Here is a 24643-nt window from a genome sequence, read left to right as displayed (position 1 = left end):
CTGGAGATAATTTATTCCCATTTCATCAATTGCTGTGTGATTTTGAATCAATGTGACATTTAAAACCACTGTAGATATTGACTTGCATTAATTTTCACTGGAGATTTTTGTATGTCATGTGTATCTATAACTCTTTAAACTGCCTTTGGCATTTTCTGTTCTCTGAATTACTTTTTCTTCTGGTTTAATAGATCAGACAGATGTTATATCTTTTGAATTAAAACAACTCCCCGTGCGCTCCTAAGGAAAATGAAAACCCATTTGAGCATAATTGCACACTTCTCACATGGTCTTTTCGCAATTTAAAACTCTTTAGCCTCCAGAATAATGTAGATAACAGTTTTCCTGTGAAAATAAGGTCCATTGTTACTCAGATTAAAAGTTTTACTCCCAAGTTAAATAGGAACATGAAGAAATCCTCTTTCATGACCCAAAGTTCAGATATGTTAAGCTATGATAGCAATCTGTCAACCTCTTGTAAAGTTTTTAGAACATGGATATTTAGGTTTAGGACTGGAAACCTAGTCCGATATTCTGTATTTATTCCATTCTCTTGTCAACTAGCTCTATAATCTGCAATTTTAAAGTCACAGGCATCGAAGGGTCACATGACCTCCACCTGTTTACACAAGAAGGAGGTCAGAACATCAGGATACCCATTTCTTTACAGGAACCTGAAATTATCAATCTAAATACTTCCAGGAATACAGGGATTTAAATATGTACCACTGGTAAAAATTAAAAAAGTCTTATAATGTTTGTCCTTTGAAGACAGGACTCATCTGAGTTTTTTCCACCATTGTGTTCCTCTAACCCTGCCTGGAATACATCACCCTGCTGAGCGCAAATTATAGTGGCCGTTTAATGCTGAATAGATTGCTTGTGTCCTCCAAAGGACTACCGAGTCAGCTGTCGAAAGATGCCTGTCACCACCTTTGGCCGGACACTTCCAATTTTCCCCTCACAAAACTCCTAGAAAAGGCCACATAGATTATTTTGAATGCATAGTTACTCAAAGTAAAAATCCTTTTCTTCTGGAAATTTTGCTATAAATCTGACAACCTTACAAAGAGGTATTCCCAATCAAAAAATAATGTTGTCATCACCTACTTAAATGAGCTTGTAGAAAGTTTAACTTCACCAGCTATTGGTCTAACTCACTCCTTATGGATTCATATTTCTACATAATGGGGGTTCATACACAGTGTATTCATAAGGCAGACAGAAGTGAACATCACATTTTAATGCAATAAATTTAAGAGATCATAATTCAAGTGACATTTAAGAAGCTATTATGCCTTGCTATTATTCTCCTTGCATAATTTTACAGTAAGTGAAAGCCTGACAAATGCCTGTTAGAAATACTTTCTCCATCTTCATAACTAATTTTTAAAAGAAATATTGGTGAATCCTTTTTGTGTTTATAAGTAGCTACTAAGCCTTAATGAATAGCACATTGAAGTCTACATTTAATACAAGTAGGAGTTAGATTATGGGGTAGTGCACAGCCAACTATAGAAACAAAATTTGTCTTAATATTTCCCTCAATACGTATGCTTTTAAAACTGTGAAGAGTACATTAATAGTAGGAACTCTTGTGTAAAATACACAGTGCTGAAAACAAAGGAAGAAGCAAAAGAAGTTATTTTCTTTTACAAGCAAAAGACTATTTTTTGTTTGTTTTACAAGGTCTCACTAAGCTTTGGGTCTCTAATGTCATGCAGTTGATACGGAGTATAGCAGAATAAACTAAACCATAAGCAGATGAAGCCATGTGGTACACATTCACAGCACAGTGCAATCCCATTTGGGCTGGAAAAGAAATCTTTTCTGTCAAAGTAGAGTTTCAGTATTATGTCATCAATTCTTTTAGTTTTGCTCAGATCACATAGAAGATAGGGCTTAAGAAACAAAACTTTGATGTATTAATTCTTACAGTTTTTAGTACATCTCATGCAGAGTTGATGATGAAAAGATGATCATTACATTCATGGATGTTGGTGTCATCTTTAGGTAGGCTGACCATGGACAGGAGAAAGTGGCACTTTTCTAACAACCACTTCTTTCATGAGAAAGCATAGGAAAGGCCCAGCTTCTATTTGGGGAAGTCAATCTTCTCCCAGCAATTCAGCTTTACCTGTAGGACTACACAACAGCAACACAGCAACTCAGCAAATTTGTCTGGCTGGACCATCAGAGTGAGCCTGGTGCCTCACAGCTTTTCCTGGTCCTGCTTACAACTGGGGCTTGCTAACTATACTCCAGTGTATTTCTTACCCCATGTAATAGCCAGGTCAGAGAGCTCACAATCCATATCATTAACGTATGTGCAGCTTCCTGTACTAACGGGGATTGTGAAAACTGCTTCTTGATGTCTCGTAGCACACTTGTTGGAAGATTTTAGTTATTGGTAGCTGAACAGGTACCTGATGAAAAGTGAACATTTCAGGCCAGTAAGAAAACTCTGTCAAACTCTTTCAAAACAGCAGGAGAGGCTTACATATAGGCTTACACATTTCCACTGTCCTACTGATAATAAACTGGACAATTGTATATGATGCAAGACTAGCACAAGCCTTCCTGTTCTTGACAGAATCAGTTAATCCACCTGGCCTTTCAGGCATTGACAGCATCATACAAAGAAAATCAATTACCCGAGATAATCAAATCCACTGTCTTCATCTCAGCTTTCTCATTCATTTAATCTAATTCTTGAGTATTGATGTTATTCCTGGCATAATGAAAACATAAGTACTTCATTAAAGCCAGCACCTGGACATACTCAATAGTGTATCAAGAGCTAATAAAGCTATGACAAATTCAGCCTTGCTGTTATGAATCAACTGACAAGTGATACAACCAAAAATATGTGCTTCTCAGAACAACCTTTAAAGAAACAGTGGTTTCAGATGGAGGTGCCTTGTTCCTAGGAAGATTTCACCCTGGAGTGCTTTGTCACTACATGGGAAGAGTAAAGGTTAGCACAGTGTCCAAAAGCCATGATCTTAGCTGAAGATGTTCAGGTGCAAGATGGATCCTGGCTGCCTATGACAGCATGTCTCAAGGTAACAGAGCCATAGTGCTCCAGACTGAGAGGCAGGGTAGAAGGCCCCAATTTCAGTAAGAACATGCTTTGATTTCAGCGTATGAGTAATCCTAGAAGAGGTCAGATGAACATTAAAGTAAACCATTAAACCTCAGTGACTTCAATGAAAAAAGCAGCAAGTAGTGAAATAAGAAGTTCAACTGACAAGTAACGGCTGATCAAGAGGAGATAAACTTCAACCCAAGATGACTCTAAACCAAAATGAAGACATCTAACACTTGATAAAAAATGGTTGTGTTTTATGTAAGTGTGACTCTTGCTGTGGTTAGTGTTCAAATAATTTTGTTCTGTGACTGGGTGACAAGATACAAACAGGGAAGATATGAACTCTTAAATTGGAGCCATTTTATATTTTCATTATTTTCTGCTCAGATAATCTAGAATGGTTGCAGAGTATGTAGCCCTCAGGTTATTGAGTATTATTAATTTAAAATGCAACTGCTCATGCAGTCTGTAGTAGGTATAAGAATGTAGATTTTCATGGACAAGCATTCTTATTTCAGAGTAGACTTTATCAGGTATTAGAACACCAATTGCTCATCTTTTACTTCCCTCATAATTTATAGTAATCAGAAAACTTTTTTTCCTAAAGAATTCTAAAGACATAGCATTTTATGCTGTTGTTTTCATCTTTCCTATTACATTCATTGGGACACTGAATAATGAAATAGAATTGTTTATAGTAACTTCAAATTGATACTCCCCAATTTTGAGATTTTGAAAGTCCTCAACATTGGTATTACCTGTCACCTCATTAAAGTGGGAAGATTTAAATCAAATCTATAACATTTTTAATCTTTTTTGCTTTGCATTTGGCTTAGATACAAAATTGTATTATTTGGTCTCGTTTTCAGGTCCCCACTCTATATCGCATTTAATCAGAACAGGTTTGGTCAGTATTCCAAACATTTGCACGTACATGAATACATCCAAAATAATGTCCATTAATTGTCAATATAATCAAATTAAAAATGAGTTATTTTGATTTATGATGTATCACGTTGCCAAGTATTTTTTGTATCAATATGATACTTAAGTGATAATGCTGATATTTGCTTTTTTATACAAGTTATGTGTTACTGGGTAAGCAGTTCAAGCACCTAAAATCTCACAGCCAGTCTGCTGATCAGAATTTAGCATATCTCCAGGAATCCCTGGGGTACCAGAAGTTCGATATGTTTTCTATTATTCTTGGCATTACAGCTATTGAAAGTCATTACAGATTACAATGCTATTTCATCAGTGCTGCGGATGTTACAACAACCCTCTGAGGTTACAAACTATAAGGAAAATCTACTAAAAAAAATCCAACTTACCCAACATGGGCTCCAATACAGATGCAGAGGGCTAAATGCACAGAGGAGTTAAACGATTTCTTACCACGGGCATCCAGATTTTTTGTGTTCAAGGAGTCTTTTCTGCAAATTGTTCTCTGAAACAATTTCATTACTCTTTACCAGCCTGAGGATGGAGTCAGCTGATTTTCCCAGTCGATGAATGGCTCTATTCAAAGACTTAAGCTTTGGGTTAATAATTGAGCCATCCCCTTCTGGGACTAGCTCAAGGGCAGGTGGTGGGTTGGTGCCTTAGAGGTCCCACCACTGCAGGGAGGGCAGAGGGCGCAAGGGCTTGGCAGGAGCTGGCTCTCAAGGTGACAGGGCAGGTGTGCTTCTGTGCACAGGCATAGACTTGTGTTAGCCAGTTGCTCCTAAACTAGTACAGCCCTGTGCTGAGGGTGCAATAGCTCCAACAGAAAATTAATTAACTGAGAACCATAGGTACTCTGAAGGATCAGTATAAGCTTTAGAGGAAACCGGGATAAGTTTTAGTTTTATATTAACAGGTTTTACTGACAGCCTTAATATTTCAGGCCATGGTAATTAATTTTTAGGGCTGTAATTTACTTGCTTATCTCCAACAGACACTACCACACTGCTCATGGCAAAGGTTCTGTTTCAGGTGATCAGGAGTCCCACTGACCAGGGGTCTTTTATAGAGAGAAGGATGTGTGCTGCCCAAGATTTTCAAATGCATCTCACTGCCTTAGAGCCTTGAAATTCAGACAGGTGCTGAATTCCCACTTTCTTGAGATACTATTTTTCAAAGTTCTCCATTTAAGCACTGTGAACTGAAACAGGCAATAGAACATCGATGCTTTGCGTTTTCAGACAGAAAATTTTCATCCTATTTAAATTATGACCTGCAATTATTGGGAATTTGAAATAGGCCTTAACAAGTAGGTAGAAAGAGATCCCTAGACATTTAAGGATTTCTGATACCATCCATTAGATATAACTTGTACTTGGAGTACTATTGGGAATAATAAACATCAACATTGTTTCTATGCCAGTTGGTAACAGAACTGTCTTTAAAGCTGTTTTCTCAGTTCTAATGCTATGACATGCCACATGAGACCAAACTTGCTGATTCTCCTACTTGCAGCTGTTCTGCAATAGAAATAATCAGGGATTTTTTTTTTCCACTGGGTTTCAAGCTTGTTTCTGCTTGACTGGTGAATAAAAGATAAACACTATACATGTTACATGGTTAGACTGTTCAGATGAAATATGGGGGTAAGTACCCCAGAGCAGGCACACTCAGCACATGTTCTTGACTTATCCCTGGATCAACATTCAGCATTTGCAGGGAATATGGGATTTTACATTTCTCTAATTTCTCCTGCCCACAGATGCACTAACAAATAAAAGCTTTAGACAGTAACAGTAACAGAAAGGCACACAACAGTAGGGAAACATGCTCCATTTTTTGTCATGGAGACGTGTTTTTCCTCTCCTATTTTGGGCCTCAGACGTTCCCATGTTCTGTAGCTTGGGGGGAGCTTCCAGTGCAGTGACAGCAGACACGTGGTGTGAAGACAGCCTCTTATAGCAACATGTCAGTAACTAATTTAAAGATAAAGTTAAGAAAAAGCAAACAATAAGTAACTACTTCTGATATGAGCTGAGACTAGCATGTGCTAGGAAGCAAAATCTGAGGGTCTGTACTTTAGAAGATGCAGGGTTGGGACCTCTCAGCCTTTGTCTTCCTCAACGCTTTCATCCCAAAAAGCAGCACTAGTAGTTGAAACTGAAGGAGTCAAAATTACCTCCACAGCTTGGACCAGCAACACCATATTTTAGTACTGGTGATAGTGGCCCTGTCACGAAGGATTTATCCCCCCCCCCCGCCCCTTTTCCTCATAGCCTAGCTACAGGCAATGATTTCTGACAGCAGATCTTAAACTCTGTCAGAAGTTGCTTTGTCTAACACAGCCTGAGTTGGGGATCACATTCCCTAAGTGTTTTCCTTCATCATGTGTGGTGTGGAATGCTGTTTCCCCAGAGAAAGTGGTACTTTTGTCTATCTGCAAGCTGCAGACAGCTCCTGAAGTGAAAGGTCAGACAGGAAAGTAACATCTGCAAAACGAACATTTTCCTTCCAGTCACTCCTAGAAAGACTTGAACGGTGTAAAGATGTCCGGTAGATTTCCACATCAAATGGAGAACAAGGATGGACATTTCTACCCAAGGTAGCTAGGATGTGACAATCGCAAGAAGGAAAACAAGTCAATAAGCAGGAAGTTTTATGCAAGCTGTGTTACAGAGGCACAGCAAAAAAAGCAGTAGTGGGAAGTGCCGCCACTGATTTTTGTCTGGCAGGGATCCCTCGCCACTTCTCTCCCCAGCACCGCTTCCCCCAAACACACCAGAAACTGAAAAGGGGTGTAAGCGAGAGTAAGCAAAGGAGGAGTGGCAGGGAAAGGACAATGCTGCTTAGAGCCACCTATGGGGGCTTAAACGAGCAATGGAAAGTGGGATGCTTCTCCCTGCCGCCCCCCCCCGGCCGTGGGCGGGCTCGAACCGGCGGCCCCGCGCCCCCGCAGTCCTCGGCCGGCTGCGAGGCTGCACGGAGGCGGCCACCGCGCTCCGTCCTGCCCCCGCCCCGCCGCCGCGGAGGGGCCGCGGCCCCGGCTGCAGGTAAGGCGCCTCGGCCCTGGGGGAACGCGGCACCCTCCCACCGGGAGCCTGTCCCCAGCACTGTTCCTTTCCTGGGGGTACCCTTGCCTCCCCTTCTCATTCCTACCCCTCTGCTCAGTTGCTTAAAAAAAAAAAAAAAAAAAAAAAAAAAAAAAAAAAAAAAGAGTCGTTTTTTCCTCTCTAAGGCATTATTAAAATGCATTCTGCTGGATTAAAATAGCACAGAATAACTCAAATTACCATTAATGAAATAAATAAAATCGGAGAAGTGAGCTCACCCCAACAAAGCCTGCAAAAACTTGTTTTTAAAGTGAATGGCACATGGAGATGAAGTGAGAAACCTTAACGAAATAGAAACTTCTCCCAGAAAGATAATTTAAGAGCCAGCTTGCATTCCCCCCCCCCCCCCATCTGCACATCCTACTTCAAATGAATACATAGATGAACAATGTGCCAGTACTTAAAAAGCTGTACAATATTTGAATGAAAATAGATCCTGTTGATTAAACCTGTTGTAGGGCATTGAGTTATGATGAAAGGAAATGCTTGAATTAAATGAAAGCATTTTATTTCTCTAGCAGGCTCACTTCTAATTATAAGAAAAAAATTACCTGCCTGTATACATAATTTCAATGTCTGTTCAAACTTTATAAATAGCATTCTTAAAGGTTGCCCTTCATGACACAACTCCAGGCAATTCTAATGACTGTTACAGAATAAAGCTAAAGCAGTTTGTACTTAAAGAAGAGAAAGATCCTGAGACAGTCACACACTTATCCACATGGGAAGATTGGTTAAATCGGTATTAGTGGAAAAAAATCTGAAATACATGTTTTATTGAGAAATGCCACATACTTTCAAAGCCCCTCTTATGATTTCCTCTTAGACTGAATTCCTGCTGATTTTGAGCTCAGTTCCACATCTGTCAGAATAACTCCAACTTCACCCTTGGCAGGTACAAAAGTGCAACACTGAGCCCAGGACAGTGAACATTCACATTTTTCTGTGGCTGTACAATTAAAAGCATTTCTTCCTGTGAATATATGTGTTTCTACAGAGTAATTTTAATTACATTAATTTGTGGCAGTTTGTTTCAAATGCAAAAGCTTCCTAGACTGTAGAAAAACTAAGTTGCTTCAAAAATTGATTTTTTCCTTCCTAGTATTTCATCCTGTTGCTTTGCTCAAAATGGTTAGTTTGTAATTCTCCTGGTTACAGGACACTTACTAATTCAGCAAGGAATTACAGACCTCAGACTCAAACTGACACGTAGTTGTTTGGTGACCAAGTGTCCCAAGAAAAAGAATACTTTATCTGGAGGTTTTGAATGTTATTATGCATGCATGTAAACAGGAAGAATCTATGGTTCAAATTAGTAATTTGCATGGAAAACAAGGCATCACTGGGGTATATTCCCTCCCTTCTTTCCTTTTTCTCCCCCAAACAAGCCTTTGGAATTGCAAACAAAATTAATTACAAACCAAGGGGCTGATTCTCCGTTGTAAATCTCAGCGGCACACTGCAAAATATTGAAAGAGGAGAGAAGATGGATATGATTAAACCTAATCTGCTACTGCAGGGCTATTATTTTTCCCCTCACAGCCTCAAGCATGTGTTCAGTGACATATAGTAAGATGTCCCTCATTCTTCCATGCTAGAGGCTGCATGGAAGGAAGCTGTGGGCAGATTGGTTGAGTCCTGGATAGTTTCTACAACACGAGAATGCTTGAGCAAAGTGCAGACGTCAGGGTCTATGTGGGGAGACTCTCCCCTCCAGGTTAAGAGCTAGAAGATTGTAACTCTTAACTTTCAAAAGGAACAGTAATTTAAGCTGGCATCAGAAAGACATGATTTCAATTTGTCTTTTCAAATCAAGTTGCTACTTTCTTAATCTGAACCAGCATATTCTGTCTAACTTTCTGGATTTTTAACTATTTTCATTAATCATATCTATTTTGATAGTGCCCAAACAAAACTGTGGCTCCATTATGCTGCAGGCTAAAGAAACAAGTTAGCCTGGTCTGTGTAACTAGTAAAGTATGGTATCTGCTTTCAACCCACACTTGTGGGTGCCCTTTAGAAACTTGGTGACCTAAAGTGCTCATCCAGGCAGCTGTGAGGTCTCAGCTGGGAGATGGGAGACCACCCAAACCAGAAGTGTTAGCCACAGGAAAGCTGTTTTGCACCTTCCTGCAAAGTCAAAACTTTTGTTAAGGTGCCTTTGAGGTGTTATTCATCATTTGCAGCCTCTGAAGGTTGCCTACTTCTTTGACTTGACTCACATTCATTCTTTAAACTGCATGAAAACCAAGCACCTCTCTGCTCTTAGCTGCTCTGTTGTAGCCACATTGGTGGGCTGTGACTTGTGACTGTCAAACAGACTGGTGTGGCAGAAGATGATCCCTGACTGTCTGTGGGAGGATCTTGCAGTGTTAACACACACCTTAGAAAGTCAGTAAATGTCTCAGATTTTAGAGACCTGTAGTTTGGTATGAGAGGACTCTAATGTTTGCAGGTGTGTGTAGAGGTACAGCTGCACAGCCATCAGAACTGGGATGGACAGAGCAAAAGTAAAAAAGGTCTATATACACATATAAACAACCATTAACACATTAACAACCCTACAAACTTCTGACTAACTTGGATAATTACAAATGGCAGTAACCATCAACCGTGACTCAAATGCCACTGATCTTCTGGGCTTTTGAGTGTCAGCTATCTAAAAGTATATTTAGGAACAAGGTGGACATAAGTTTAATCCATTGCTTTTTTTTTTTTACTAGAAAAGAGCCTGTGTGGCACACTTTCTATAGATTTTTCAATAGACATGAGCAGAGCTTGTAATGAGTGCTATATTTAAGCAGTCACATGAACACATTCATTCATTTATTAAAAGCTATTCTGTGAATGTTTATTACTACATCAATTTCTGTACATTCTCAAAACCTTTCAGTTCAGTATTATGCTGTTTGGAAGTAGGATATCTGACACTTGTTGCATGAAGGTAACTCTTAGAATTGTATTGCCATCCAGAACACCCAGTTGTTATAAGTCTGAAATTCATTTTCCAGGAAAAGTGTGTAACATTAACAACATCCCAGCCAGTTAACTTATTTCCCAGCTAACCCAAGGTATATACTAATCTATTTAAAAATGTTTAGAGTGAAAATAACAACAGATAAACATATAAAATAATCCTATTATACATTATGTAAGTTACTCTAAGGCTTCAATGTTTATGAAATTAATAATGCAGAGAACTTGGTGAGAAATACAGATCTCAATCTAGAGCAGCAAATGTCTCTAACAATTAGACAGTATTTGTATACTTAATACTATATTAGCGGCATACTGCTAGTTCCTAATTCTCTTGTGGTTAGAAGAACTGATATTAAAAAAATTTAAATGACTGCAACAATGGATTTCTTTGACCTAGCCTAAGACCTTCCAGTGTATTTTGAGGACAGTGATTTTACATGTTAACTTGTATATTATTTGGGATATTGAAATATATCACTGAGTTGTTGCTGATACAGTCTGACATCTTGCCATGCTAATTTAAAACTTAAAAAATGAACCTGCTTATCATACAGATTTATTCAGTATCATTTTACAGACTCTCATACAGTGCCCTATACAGATACAAGTAATGTTTAACTGTGAAGTTTCACTTACAGCTTGTTTTGCTACACCAGCGAAGCAGATTTTAATTTCTGGTGAATCTTAAATTCATTCTACTTATTTTAACAATATGACCTTCTGCTGTTGAACAGTATCTTTGAAAAAAACCATCTCAGAGCGCAAAACTTGAGAAAGATGTTGTACAGATTGGAGCAACTTGCTGAGTGTTTCAGTAAGTGACATTTTTGGCTATTATTTGTATTACCTGGCACATGCAACAACTATATTAATGAGAACATCAGAACTTAACTGGAATCCAGTATTTCACTGCGAACTATTGCTACATATATCACCAGTAGATACTTAAAATCCATCCAATTGCTAAAATAGCACTGTCACCACAGATGGCCTCGTACTGGCTGTCTCTGCAAAGAAAACATGACAAGACAGCTACTTTCCTTGGACCGAGTAAATCTAACTTTGCTTACTTGCCCACAGAGGCTTTGCATGGTTCATGTCCATGCTAGGCAAGATCAGATGCACCTAGGGTTTCGAAACAAGCTAGCTGGTACGCCAAGAGCCAGCTTGTCAGCTAAATAAGAGGGCGCCCCTTATAACAGGATGCAGACACATATATTGGTCCACTTTCATAAGTCAATTCCCCAGTTAGTCCGAGAGTTTTGCTGCTTCTGGGTTTTATTCCTTCTTTCTAATTTGCCTTATAAAAAAAAAATTCTTGCTACTTTTCACTCAAGCCGCACTCTCTGCAGTATTAATCCATTTTAACATGAAAAATAATCTTAACGTGTGAAAATTTTGCATTTTCTTCTCTTTCACGATCTATGTGTTTTAAGGAGACTTAAAAAGTATCATAAAACTAGGGCTATTATAGACAGGCATCCAGATTACTACAAAGACAGATAGAATGCCACTTTATTCCACAAAATGCCATCCGTCAGCAACTACTGTCAATCAGTTGCACGCAGCTGGCTTTTGCGAGTGATGAGCAGAAGTTACGCACTGTCCCTTTATATTCACTTGTTGCTTGTGCACAACTGAAGGGAGAAAATTATTTCCTATGCATCTTGGAAATAAGAAAAATGAGGAAGACTGCCCAGAACTGGAGAAGCCAGTGAAGATGGCAATCGTGTCAGATGCCAATTTGCTAAAAGCAAGGGCAGGAGTGAAGAATGAATAAAGAATCTGGAAGTGCCAGTGGCATTCTGGGGCCATATCCTGGAGGAGTTTTTTCTTTTTATCTCTCTGTCCCTCTACTTCTGAATCTTATCTTGTGACTGCCTTCCATATATCCACTTCCTTTCTCCCATTGAATCTTCAGTATTTTCAGCTTTCCATCATTTTCCCTCCAATTGGTTCATATTGATCTAACCACCAGAGGATAGAGTAAAGAATGTATATATACAGATTCATTGACTATGCTGCAGTTGTAGTGGACAATGCAAGTAGGACAAGGCAGAGCAGGGGAGGTAGTTATACTTTGGCACTCTGGCTGAATCCTTCCTGAATTTCTAGCTGCTTTTCAGTCAAGCACTTAAAGGCACTGTCATTCAACAGTTTGGATTCAGAAGTAAAATGCAACTGCAATATCAGCTTTTACTATCTATAAATCCACCACTGACTTTTTATTTTAAGATAATTCTACACAGACTTTTAGATGCCTGCAACAGCAGCCATGGGAATTCAGGCATATGGCCACTACTATATGACAATGTGTCTTTCTCTAATAATTTTTAGTATTTTCCATGTGTCCACTTGTGAATAAGATGCTGCAGTAAAACAAGCATTTCCTCCTTCGATTCATCCACATAAAATTCACTTCCAGTGAAGTTTTAAGACACTGATACTACCTCTGCCAGCTATCTGCCTCATCCCATTTCAAGTCTCGGAGGTTTGTGAAACTTGCAATTTTCCTCTTGTGCTGAAGACAAATACTGAATTCCGAGGAGAAATGCCAAAACATCAGATACTATATTACAATCCTAATCTGATCTAATTCAAATTAGAAAGTCTTGTTTCATTATATGGGAAACTGGGACAGATATTTGTTACCTTTGCCTCAATTACTTAATGCTATGTTTAGAACATGAAGATGTGTCAATATATGCACAATAATCTGGACAGCATGTAGGCTGTCTGGTAAAACCAAATGGCTTGATATTCCATGCAGAGAACAGGTTATGTATATCTTTCTAGGCTCTTGGAAAGAGGAAAATATTACGGGCTCTGCTGAACTAGTTTTAGATACCAGTAGTTAATAAGGTCTACATATGCAGGAAGGAATCCTGCTGTGAGTGTATAGCATTTGATAAAAAAATGCATGACAGAGAAAAGATCCAGATGTGCAAACATGCCAAGAGGCAGGCTTTTCAATGGAACAAACCAGCTCAGTAAGCCCCACACAAAGGACAGTAGAAAAAAATGCATGTGTGCATGCAAGCGTGTATGCACATGCACCAGTGATTTATATCCAATTTAAGTGTTATCTGTGAAACTGCTTAAGACTTCAATATCTACCCAAGTCTATTCATTGGCTGGCATGCAGTGTCCTTTTGCAGTGACAGGCTGTCAGTTGACATGGCAATTAGATCTCTTGATTAGCATTTCTTATACAGAAGTAAAAGATCCTCTCCTTCCTGCTATTTCCATGCTCTCTTCCTGAACATAAAAAATTAATCCATGTACCATAGAATAGATTTGACCTTTCATGTGTTGAAGACTAAAATTCTCCACCCCATTCCCCCATAAAGTTACTAAATTGGATGCTGGTTAAGATCTGAAGGTAAACCAGTTGCTTAAGAGATTAGTAATCAACCCATTCATTTTGATCTTCAGTACAGTAAAAACTAAAACCAAACAAGTACAGAAATATCCATAGGTTTCCTTAATCTGTTTATGAAGGATCTTCAGACACATTAGGAGCTCATAGTAGCAATTCAAAAGCTAAATATAAAAGAAGCTTTAAGAAGTACTTATAAAGTCAGTAAGAGGTTTTCTGGGAAACCAGAAAGATAATACTTATTTTTAGCATATTTTCCTGTGAGATAAAGATAGCGAATGTAGAAGGTATGCATCCAAACCAAAAATGAGATATGCAAAAGATCCCACGATATGCACCGGGAGTGTTACAGAATCAGCATTTAGAGAGCAATGTTCTGACAACACCATCTGCTCCTTTGTGCTGTATCTTCCTATTACAGGCTTTCAATGTCTTCATGCATGATTTTCTGTGGAAGTCAGTAGGAGTGTACGATTTATTTTGACATTAATATTTACCAGGCTGGTGTATGCTTAAAGTATCCAAGATGCTGAAGGTGCTGAGACTTTTACTTGTTTAAAAAGCTGTTGAAATGACTTTCATTTTTCTTTGGAGACATTAACAACTTATTTTGTCACTTCGCCACTGTTACATACAAGTCAGATACCATTCACACTGCATTAATTTAAGTAAATACCACTAGCGTTGCTCTTACTGGAACTATAGACTGAAGGAAAAATTACTTTGGGGTAAAAAAGTTCACCAGCATTTTTGCATTGGTCACTAAAGGATGGTAAAACAAAGCTTCAAGTTATGAAGTTTCAAATTATTTACTGTTAGTAATTTATTGTGAAAATAAAGTGCAAGAGACTCCTGCAAAATTAATTCTGGACATTGAAAATAGTATTGTTTGATTGTCCCTTCCTAAAACCTACAACAAATATTTCATTCATATTTATTAACATTTAACAGTTGTTTTGCAGATTCTGGGTAGGTAGTGTTCCTGTCACATAGGTGGTTTTTTTTTTTTTAAGTTTTGAAGCAAGTCTTACAAATAAGATTTCAGTGCTTTGATGAAATATAGCAAAAGTTTTCACAGTCTGTGAATTTCAGATCTGTTGCGTGACTGCATTAAACTATTTTCATCCAGAAATGGATTATAGAGCTGACAGATTACTTAAAATAAGCATTATGAATGTGAATCATACTGACAAAAGTAAAGAAATCCCATTCACAAGAAAACATCTTGTCTCAGACAAACATTCTGATCAATGTGGGTGGTTATATATGATTATTTATGTACAGTCAAAGGATTTTTTTTTTTTTTAAGAGTAGAAACATATAATTTCAATTTTCCTCATTAACAATAAGCTTACCAAAGATACGTATCATAGGTATTGTTACTACTCCTGTACCAGAGGTGTTGCTCAAACAGCTCTGTGTTCTAAGATGGGGTTCGGTATTTTCCATTCAGAGGGCTGAGCTGATATGCCAGAGATGCACTCATTAACAAGTGCAAACAGCAGAGACAAAACTCAGCGTTTATGATTCTCCTGCAAGATTGCATTATTTTTCAAAACAACTACTTTTCCTAATATTTAAAGGACAGCTGCAAAAATGAAAGAGCTGTAGTATACTGGAATGCCACTTCTATTGGTAACTTAAGTTATTGCTGATAGCATGTCTTTTTTGAAGTTTTGAGGGTTATTTTTATTGCTGTAGAAGTTTATTAATACATTTATAGCAACAGCTATTCAAGATACAATGAAAACCTTGTGAAATTTGTGTATTTGAAAAGTAAATGTGTTGTGAAACATTACCTCTGCGCTTTTTTTAGGAGCTACAAGAAACCACACCTGACAATGTGCAGTCTTAATTACTGCAGTCTCAGAGCTCTTTTTCTGTTGATGCTGTGTAGGTAAGAAATATTTGGTAAAAAATATTATTTTTTCAATGTATAATAATATCAGTTTGTTTATAATCAATTTACTTAGAAATATATCTGACCAGGTAGCAAAGCCAAATCTACTTGACAGTTAAATCCTGTCTCTTACAAAGATTAACTAACCTGGATATTAATAACAGAAATACAGGACTGAACTCCTTCATGAATTGTCTCAGCTGCCTTGATAGAGTTACAGATTTTTCACCAAGAAAACTTATGGGGGAAAAGAAATGAAGGTATATAACTTAAGCAAACAAACCTTCAAATAGTGTGAATATCATATCAAATGCTTAGCCAATTTAGAAGGGCACATGGTCCTTGCCTGGAGCATTGTACCTTGCCCAAGGACAGAAGCACACAGTCTACCTAGATGTACTGTAAGCTTGAGGCAGTTGAAGTCGTCATTGTGCATTTGTTACTAAATGCGACTGTCTTAAAGAATTACCTGGTTAAAACATTGTCTTCCTATTATCTGTTGATGAAATCATGAAGTCTTTAGGAAAGCTGAGTTGCGTTAAGCTGGAAGGTGAAACTGATCCCTTCTGTGTACATGTAATCTTGCTAATAGTGTAGTTGCCATGACAAAAAACTTAAGATAGAAATAGAGCACTTAAATATATTCCTTCTATAAAAATGGGGAAAAAATTATTCTTTAGAAGTAACTCTAATAAGAAAATGCAAGCATGGACAGGTTAAACATTGTCACTACCACCTTTAACTGAAATCTTTGAAGTCTATTAGCCAATTCTCTGTGTAGAATTGCCTAACCTATTTGGTCTCCCAGGAAATTCCTCAAGATAAGATTCTGCCTGAGCTTTAGTTCAAGTGGGTGTGCAAACACATTTAGATAAAGCCTCCACTTGGTTGTGAAGGCAGGTGGAAGAGTCCCCTGAAAGGGAGTTTAAAACATCTGTCTTCCCCACCTTCTCCAGCACCATAAAGAGATCTTTGTCCAGAAAACATGCTTGCTCTACTTCCACCTTCCTTGTCAGCTGTGACTTGCCACACTCTATAATCACTGGATGACTCATGGCTTTGCAGTAATAAAACACTGCAAAGAAACCAAGAAAATTTCAGAAGCATGTAAATCACAAGGAGGCAAAGTACCCAAAGATGTTCAGCCTGTGGTATATAATTGTCTTCATTATTATCAAGTAGACCTTATGAATCTTCTCATACAGCTTCACATGGCTAAGAGTACCCAGAAGCACAGACAGTTAATTCCTGTATAGTATCCAAGGGAGTTATGTGCATGCACAGCACCTGTTTAGCTTGGACACAGGTGCATAGCATTGAGCTGATCTGGTCATGTTGTACCCAAATACAAACACAGGCAGAGAAGAAGCTCTGCCCCTTGGCTAGCTCACAGCCAAGATGATGCTTAAGTACACCAATGCCTTTTGCCAGTGCACAAATCAGGAAGATTTTGTGAAAGTGCTGGTTAAAACAAAAGCTATTTTGCTTGGCACTGAAATGGAAATATTTCTGGGCAATATCCAAGGACTGAAGTGTACTGAAGCAAGGGTCATGATTACTGCTTAAGTGACTCCTTAGATATCTCACTTGTATAAGCTCTGGCTAGTGTGTGAAGAGTTTCCTCTACTGAGTACTTTATAGTCAATTATGGTGGGTGTGTGTTGGTTTTTTTTTTTTTTTTTTTTTTTTTTTTAAGTTTTAGGGACAGCCAGAGCCTCATCTTCTCTATCATATAGAGAGGACACAATCTGTCACAATACACATGCTAACAGTGTCACACTAGGCTATCAAACTCCACCTCAATTGATAGTTCTCCCTTCCTGAATGACATTTAACTTCTCTTTCAGCACTTGACATTAAATTAAAAATCACATCATAGACACATGCATACTAAAATCCAGGGGGTTGCCTGGATGGTCACTTTCCCAGAAATACTTTTATTAAGAAGTAGAAATGAAAAAATTGAGGCAAATCTATCTGAGTAATCAATAGAATTTGCACTTCAAATCATTATCAGAAATCAGAGGAAGTAAATATATGCTATTTGATCCCAAGAAGGGCTCCCAATTTATTTCAGGAAGGGTGTTTTCAAATTAAAGAACGCTAGCCTGGGTTTATAGGGTCAGATCCAGAAAAATCTGTGGGACATTTATTTTTTTACCTGAGTTTAAGATTACTTCTGTTATTTAAGTATTTGGTCCTGTATCTGGTAAGTGGTAACATAATACTAATGTTTCAGCCTCACCAATTAACCAAAAACCTGTGACAGTACTGGCTGTTTTGAAGCAGAGAATTAATCAGCCATGTAGGCGATTCTGCTGCAATTTATCTACAAAGACCATACAAAAGCCTGTATCCTTGAGCACATCAGATATGAAACAAGAAGTAACACCTTTGTTTGCATCTGTTTTGCCTGTCAGTGGATTGCCTGAAAAAAGCTTTTTTTCCCCTAGCTTTTCCTGAGGGGGGTATTTCAAAAGCTTGCTCAGACTGTGTTTGGCATTTTGTTTCTCTCTTCTCTCAGTTCTAAGGTGTTTCTGCCTCTTTAATGATACATAACTTCTGACAAAAAATAGCCAGAAAAAATTTTCCTGTACATGTGTCTAGATGATACTTTTGTTTTAAGTGATGATATATACTATTGTTTAGGGCAGATGCTCCCTTTTCCTCTTCCAGTTTCCCAGTTCTGTTAAGACACTAGTATCTTAAATAAGAAGCAGTTGGTGTACCTTCCAAGTTTAGCCTAGCCTGTAAAAATACTAAGTTTTGAGCCATAAAAATAACTAAGGAAATTAAATGATTGCAATTCAGCTTTTCTAATAGCAAGCATGGGTTGTTGAACCTGAAGAGTTAAAAACACGTATTATATATTGACAGCCCAGAACAGATAGATATTCCTGGTTGTCAAATAAATATATATTAAGTTTTCTTCTGTAAAAGCCTACTCTCTACTCAGTGGCTGGAACAGCTGTTTTGAGGCAGTTCCATACTTTGATGCATGCCAATATGTTTAAAATACAGTCAGAAAATGAAGAAACTAGAACATATGCAGAGTTAGTTAAATAAAACAACATGAACACTGGGTAAAAGAGAAGCTCAGATAAGATGATGCACATCATAAGAGGAATGAGTCTCAGCTTTTACTTTTATCCTTTGTGATCCCTACTGTATGACAGAATACAGGAACATATGCAGCTGTGAGCTCACTCTTGCTTAGTGACGAATGGGACACATAAATTGAAGAACACTTTAAAGGAAACCAGACATCCTCCCTTAAAATGTAGATAAACAAAGCCACATAACATCTGTAGGTTCCTTGCCTTTCAACACTGACAACCTGCTTCTGAGTACTCCCACAGTTTCCAGGATGGTAACACCACAGACATTTAGAAGGCATCGTGTTCCTCTCATATATTGGCTTATTATGGTAGGACTTCTCAAAGATTGTATGTCAAAATAGCACACAAGGGACAGTGCCCTATTAACTCACAGCCTCAATTACTGCACAACAGCTTCCCCATGCCAACAAGTTCTTAAACATAAAAATCAAAGACCAAAAATATGAGGCTATTCATCACGTATTAATGAGAGAAATCAGGAATACCACGGAAGGTACCAGAGGTGATTTAAGGAAAGGACTTCCATACATGCCAAATATTTAAGATGTATTTCAGAAAATAGTTGTTAATGATAATGCACCAGAACACTCTGCAATTGCATGCTGATCAGCAGAACAGTATTATACCCTTGCAGTGGAAAAGGGACAAGTTCTCCTTTATTGTTTCACAATATGTGAACAATCCAGTAAAGCTGTGAAATTAAACTCATGCAGCTCACTGAGCACTTAGCTAAAATTATATGTAAATTACAAAAGCAGAAATATAGATTATGAGTACAGTATTTCATAAGTGAATTAGATTCAAGTACATTTCTAATGCCAACACTTTTGTGCAACATAAAACTGGCTTTTTTTTATACTCTCTTTTCAACTTAACATGATTATGCTTGTTTTTTTAGGACACAACTTAGAGGGGAAACGTTCCTTATTTCAGTGCAACTCAGGACCACACTTAATATTAAGTAAAATAATAACATAGTTTTCTAGCAATAAAGAAATAAAAAATAGGGACAAAATAAAGGAAATAAATAGGACCATTCAAATATCTAAGCTACATGAGTTACAAGACTGCTGATGAAAAACAGTTACTTGTGTGGTAATAGGGTCTGGTGAACAGTAAAATTACACAGCAATAGCCAGCACTTCAAGACAGCGGACACCACCTCTAAAACCATAGTGTAATTTGGCCATGTACATTCAGTGAGATCATTTTAGAATTTAAATTTTGCCAATCTAGAATACTAGATTAGTCCTAATGGATGAGAACCACTGTTTTCTGTGTTCTGTTTCCTTTCAGAACAACTTAAGCTTTCTCAGAAGCATAGTAAAATTAAAATCAAAGGAGCAAGCTTTGGACAGCTACAGGAGGCCCAGAAATATCATAAGGAAGAACAGGCAGAGTTTGGAGGAGCAGTTGTAGGGAAACTGGAAAGAAGAAATTCAGTGAGGATTTAACAGGATTAGGAAGGACCTGGTGCCCCCTTAGCCATCAATTTGTACTTACATCCTTCTCCTCAAGGCTGAGCTGCCACAGTTCTTGTACCTGCTGTAGGAGTGCTAAGGGGTAGAGTTGGTCACTCTTAGTAACCAGTCACTTTTGGTGTGGGGGAATAAGAAACAAAAAGACCCTCTCCTGGTGAATATATAGGTTGCTGCTCTCCATCAGCAGAGACAACGCCTCTGCCTTCAGCCTGATGGGCTTCCTTGAGTCAATTATTTGCTGCTCACCTTCATAATTAAAGAAAAATCATACCCCGACTTTTCCCAAATCATTGGCAACGAACAGTTGGTAGCACTTGTGTTTTAATTTATGAAGAGCACAGCCTGAATCTGTATGGGTGAGCATACCCTGCTCTCACTCTTGGGGTGCTCACTTTAGGGGTCAGGCAGAAATGGTGAGTAAAGCTACTTACAGTGTAACAGCCCTTAATGGCCCCAGGTGTCCCTCCCACAGCTGCTGACCATCAAGACCCATAAAATGTGAAGAGGGAATATATAAAAATCCTGGGGTGGTCTGAATAATGAATAGCAGTTTACTGTATGCATTTTCCCTAGTACTTTCACTCATTTTTCCAATGAGGTTATTGCAGGGGCCCTAGGGCAAAAATGGGGCTTATAATTGCTTACTTATATTTGACTTTTTTTGAATCATAATTGTAGCTGTTTCTGAACAGAGGAGTGGCTTCTATTGTCATTATGCTTCACTGATTTTGCCCAACAGGATTATTTCTATAACCTGTTTAAAAATTGTGTTGCAAAAGCAGGATTTTAAAAATGTTTTTATGCATGCCCTACTTACAGAGAAGATATTAGAAATGACTGAACTATTTTCTCAGGTAAGGTGTTAAGAAATGATAGACTTTAAGGTATAAAAGTGGTATTTTTTTCCAGTAAGAGATTAATACAGATTATAGAAGTTGGTATTTTCTAGAACATTATTCTTGTACAGTGCTGTGAAATGCAAACATAGAAATGTTTCATGGTATGTTATCTGATGGGCAGTAATTGTCAGAAACCTTGAAACTAATACAACATTTTACTGGAATGTAATCTCTGCTATAATTTATGATACTTTTTTAAAAACTTCCTCACTCTTTTCATTTCTCTTAGGTCAATGCAAATTTCTGAAGCTGAAGGAAAAGGTGAAATTCTACCTCCAACTATACAAAAAATAATAAAAGGATACAACAAGTATCTACGTCCATTTTTTGATAGTAAGTAGAAAAGCTGTTTTAATAAAATTGAGCCGTAACATAATGCAGAGTTTGAAACTGAGCAATGAGAGCAAACATTTTCTTGCTGTACTTTTTTTCTCCAGTGTTTAACAATGATATGATTGTACATGATGCACTATACTATAATAAGGTATAGCTTTTGTGTCCCAAGGTGAAACTTATTTATTCCAGACATTCACAAGCAAAACTTCTAGACTCTGTTAGAAACTTGGCTATCGAGTTCATGGGTCCTCAGTGAAATAAACTGTGATACCATACCCATTTAAAAGCATAATTTTTTCTAATTTCCTAAATAATAAGTATAAAAAAAGTTTGATTAAAGATAAGAAACATTTATATATCAAACTGTTGATAAAAGCACAGGCAAATGTTGTTACTATAGCAAGTATTTTGTGCATCTGCTAGAAGTTTACAAGAGAATTATTTAATAAATGCTTCTTGTCTTGGGTCTTAAAGGTCACTAAACTGATTCACTGCAGAACTGTGAGGGGAAAACGAATCCAGAATGTCAGCTCCCTGTGTCAGAAAGCCACGGTCACCAGGTTGGAAGACCCACATAGCCTACTGCACTAAGGCTGATTTTACTGCCCTGTAGTGCAGTCAATATTAGGCACCTGAAATCTCAGTGACAAACATCTTCCTTGTTTGAACCAGGCTATTGCATGTATCAGAAATACTGAAGAGTTATGAGGCAGGGTGAAGATCTCTACTTGGAGTAACTGCAGAACTCTGGAAAAAAAATATTCTGCATGTTGAAAAGATGCTCAGCACCACCTCTCTGTCACAAAATAAGCTTATAGAGTGAATGCTAGGCAGTAGTTCTTAAGTTAGATATCTGGAAATGTTAGAGGTTTCAAATGAAGACTTTATATCCCTTTATATCCTGCTTAAAAATGATTGACTAAAGAGTTTCTCAGACCATGTTGTTACCTCTTGCCATCCAAATACCTGGTGAGACACTCAGCCTGTTCAGTAAGGGCACTCCACATCATGTGCAATTGCTGAATCCATTTTATAAAAATATTAAGATAAATCTGTATTTTAGGTTTAGGAGAAAGGGAAAACTATTTCATCTGTTTGTTTTTATTGTAATTGTCTTAGCTGCTGATACAATTGCTATAAAGTATTTACATAGTCTAAGAAGATTTTCAGTGAAATAAAAATAATGCTAATAAATAAACAACTCCTTCTCGTTGGAGATGATCCATAATGGAAAATAACTATATGTTCAGTGACCATTAATATATTTCATTCATTATTTCGTACTAGAGATACATTGGCACTGCCGTGATGGATGTGCTTTGGTAGGCAGCAAACAGAATTTCATTGCAAAATCCTATGATAGTAGTTAAGACCAACAGTAAAGCACTTCTAAGCTATGAATCACCCATTTCTAATGTGAGCCAGTTTTTCTTCTCAGCTGTTGTAATGCAGCAAGGCTGTAGCTCTTTTTCTGTCTGGGAATTTTCTTCAGATGCTAAGGACTTTCTGTGTTTGCTTGGAAATCCCAGAGGATCTCAAGCACACATCAAGTCTATGTCATAAGTAGAACCAGTCTAGCACTTACAGACAGTGCCAGCATCACTGGATATTCTTGCCACAGCTCAGGCCTGCAAACATTGTGTCTCAGAAACCTTTGGTGGATTGATATTAACCCTACTACTGAAGGAATGGGATGACACTCTGAAAAAAAAATTTTATTGATACCATTTCTAAATGCAGAGTTGGTGGTTTTGAAAGAAATTACTTTTTTGTAGGAATAATTCAGGTTACATTGACCCAGGAAACACTCATTTTGATTTTTGGACTTGTAGCTTTTTGCAAAATCATTTGGGATCATTTTCCATGTGACAGAGGCATGTATGCTTAGGGTGGGGTGCAGCATCTGCCCAGCCCTGACCCCTTTGTATTACTGGCAAGGTGGGCTGCAGCTCGGTTGAAATTCAGGTCCAGGAGAAGCTATTGCTCTTAGAAGTAGAGCCAGAAACTGCCTAAATCCTCAGTTTAACAAATCAGTGAATTATACTGATCTGTGTGACCACAGCTATCCTAGCTTTGTTCCTTGTAATATTTTCCTTATTCCTATGGATATTATCTGCCTGCAGCTGTGTACCTTGTATCTGTTCTTTGTGAGAAAGACTTCAGTATAACTGGCTTTACTCAGAGGTATATCAATGGCTACAGCACACCTGCTAAATAGTTGATGAAACCAGAGTATCAACTTAGTCATTTATACCTCTTCTGTGACTTTTATTTTTAACCCTCCTTATCTTCTGAAATCTTTAATTTCTTTGGTATGATGTTTGTGTGTTAATAATAAGAGACTGAACAATCAAAAGTGGATTTTTAAGATCAAAGTGCTGGTTAGACTTGAGAAGGCTAATGAACAAATGCATGAGAAAAAACATAAACTGAGGTATTTTGTTACTGGTGGAGATTATCAGCTACTATAAAAGCCTGCACAGTTCTAATGATGTCAACTTATTGGTGCTGATTTACTCTGAGAAGGAAACTTGAACTTCTAGAAACATGAACAGAAAAGGATGTATATGCACATTAACCCCAAGTTCTGTGTTTGCTGTCTGAAGTGCATGGAAGGATTTGCATTAAATGGGAACCTAGTATGTGTATGCTGATACAAGAAATATCCAAAAATAATATCCTAAAGTCAGCCTCTTTAAGACACTTGGCTTCCTTTTTTTTGGCCAAGATTCCTTTGCTTTTGAAAGTATGCGTATTTCTGTTTATTCGTGTGGTCAGTTAGACATGCACTCATAAATATGCATGAAGAAATTTATCATAAAACTAGATGGTATTATCTATTGGCATCTACAGTGCTTTGAGCTAGTCATAATGGAACACTGAAATGTGATTTTTATCAAGTGTGAGAGGGCCAGAGGTTAGCTTGAATTTTAGAATAATGTAATTCAAAGTAATTTCAAAGTTATTTGTCCTTGAAATTTTTCTTCAGGCAGGAAATGGGGATTTTTGAAGTGATGCTTGCTGCCAAGATACAATCATACTCTTACAGAATCAGTGACACTGAACTCCTTAATATTTAGCAAAATGGTTTTCCTGTCCTGAAAAGAAAGCATTAGGTATAAACAAATGATCATAAAATGAATGTTCCTTTTTCCTAAAGCCTGGAGAAACAGAAATATTTATTAGTTAAGGACATTTTATGGCAGCTTATGAGTTCTTAGTTTAATAAGACCTCCATTTGCCTGTTTGTTTGTGTCCTTGTACTGGGACTGGCAGGCTACTGGAAATTACCTAAGCAGATACAATTTAGCTAGTGTCATTAACAAGGTATTTTTCTATTGAATTCAAATACTGTGCATAACAACATAAAAACTGTCTTCTCTTCTCCTTGCATGTATTGGAACAAA

The 24643-nt window shown here is 37.7% G+C and overlaps 1 protein-coding gene across 1 annotated transcript in view; it reads left to right on the top strand.

The window, feature by feature from the left end:
• Positions 1-7005: 7005 nt before the first annotated feature.
• LOC141926213 (gamma-aminobutyric acid receptor subunit pi-like) overlaps positions 7006-24643 on the top strand; it is a 47545-nt gene continuing 29907 nt past the window's right edge. The window contains exons 1-3 of the mRNA XM_074831638.1: positions 7006-7083; positions 15318-15398; positions 21130-21233. Of these exons, the coding sequence (XP_074687739.1) occupies positions 15343-15398; positions 21130-21233 (160 nt within the window). The 5' untranslated portion in view covers positions 7006-7083; positions 15318-15342. The remainder of the gene's footprint in view (positions 7084-15317; positions 15399-21129; positions 21234-24643) is intronic.

Source organism: Strix aluco, chromosome 7 (assembly GCF_031877795.1).
Source record: "Strix aluco isolate bStrAlu1 chromosome 7, bStrAlu1.hap1, whole genome shotgun sequence".
Lineage (NCBI taxonomy): Eukaryota > Metazoa > Chordata > Aves > Strigiformes > Strigidae > Strix > Strix aluco.
This window is presented reverse-complemented; position numbering and strand designations above follow the sequence as displayed.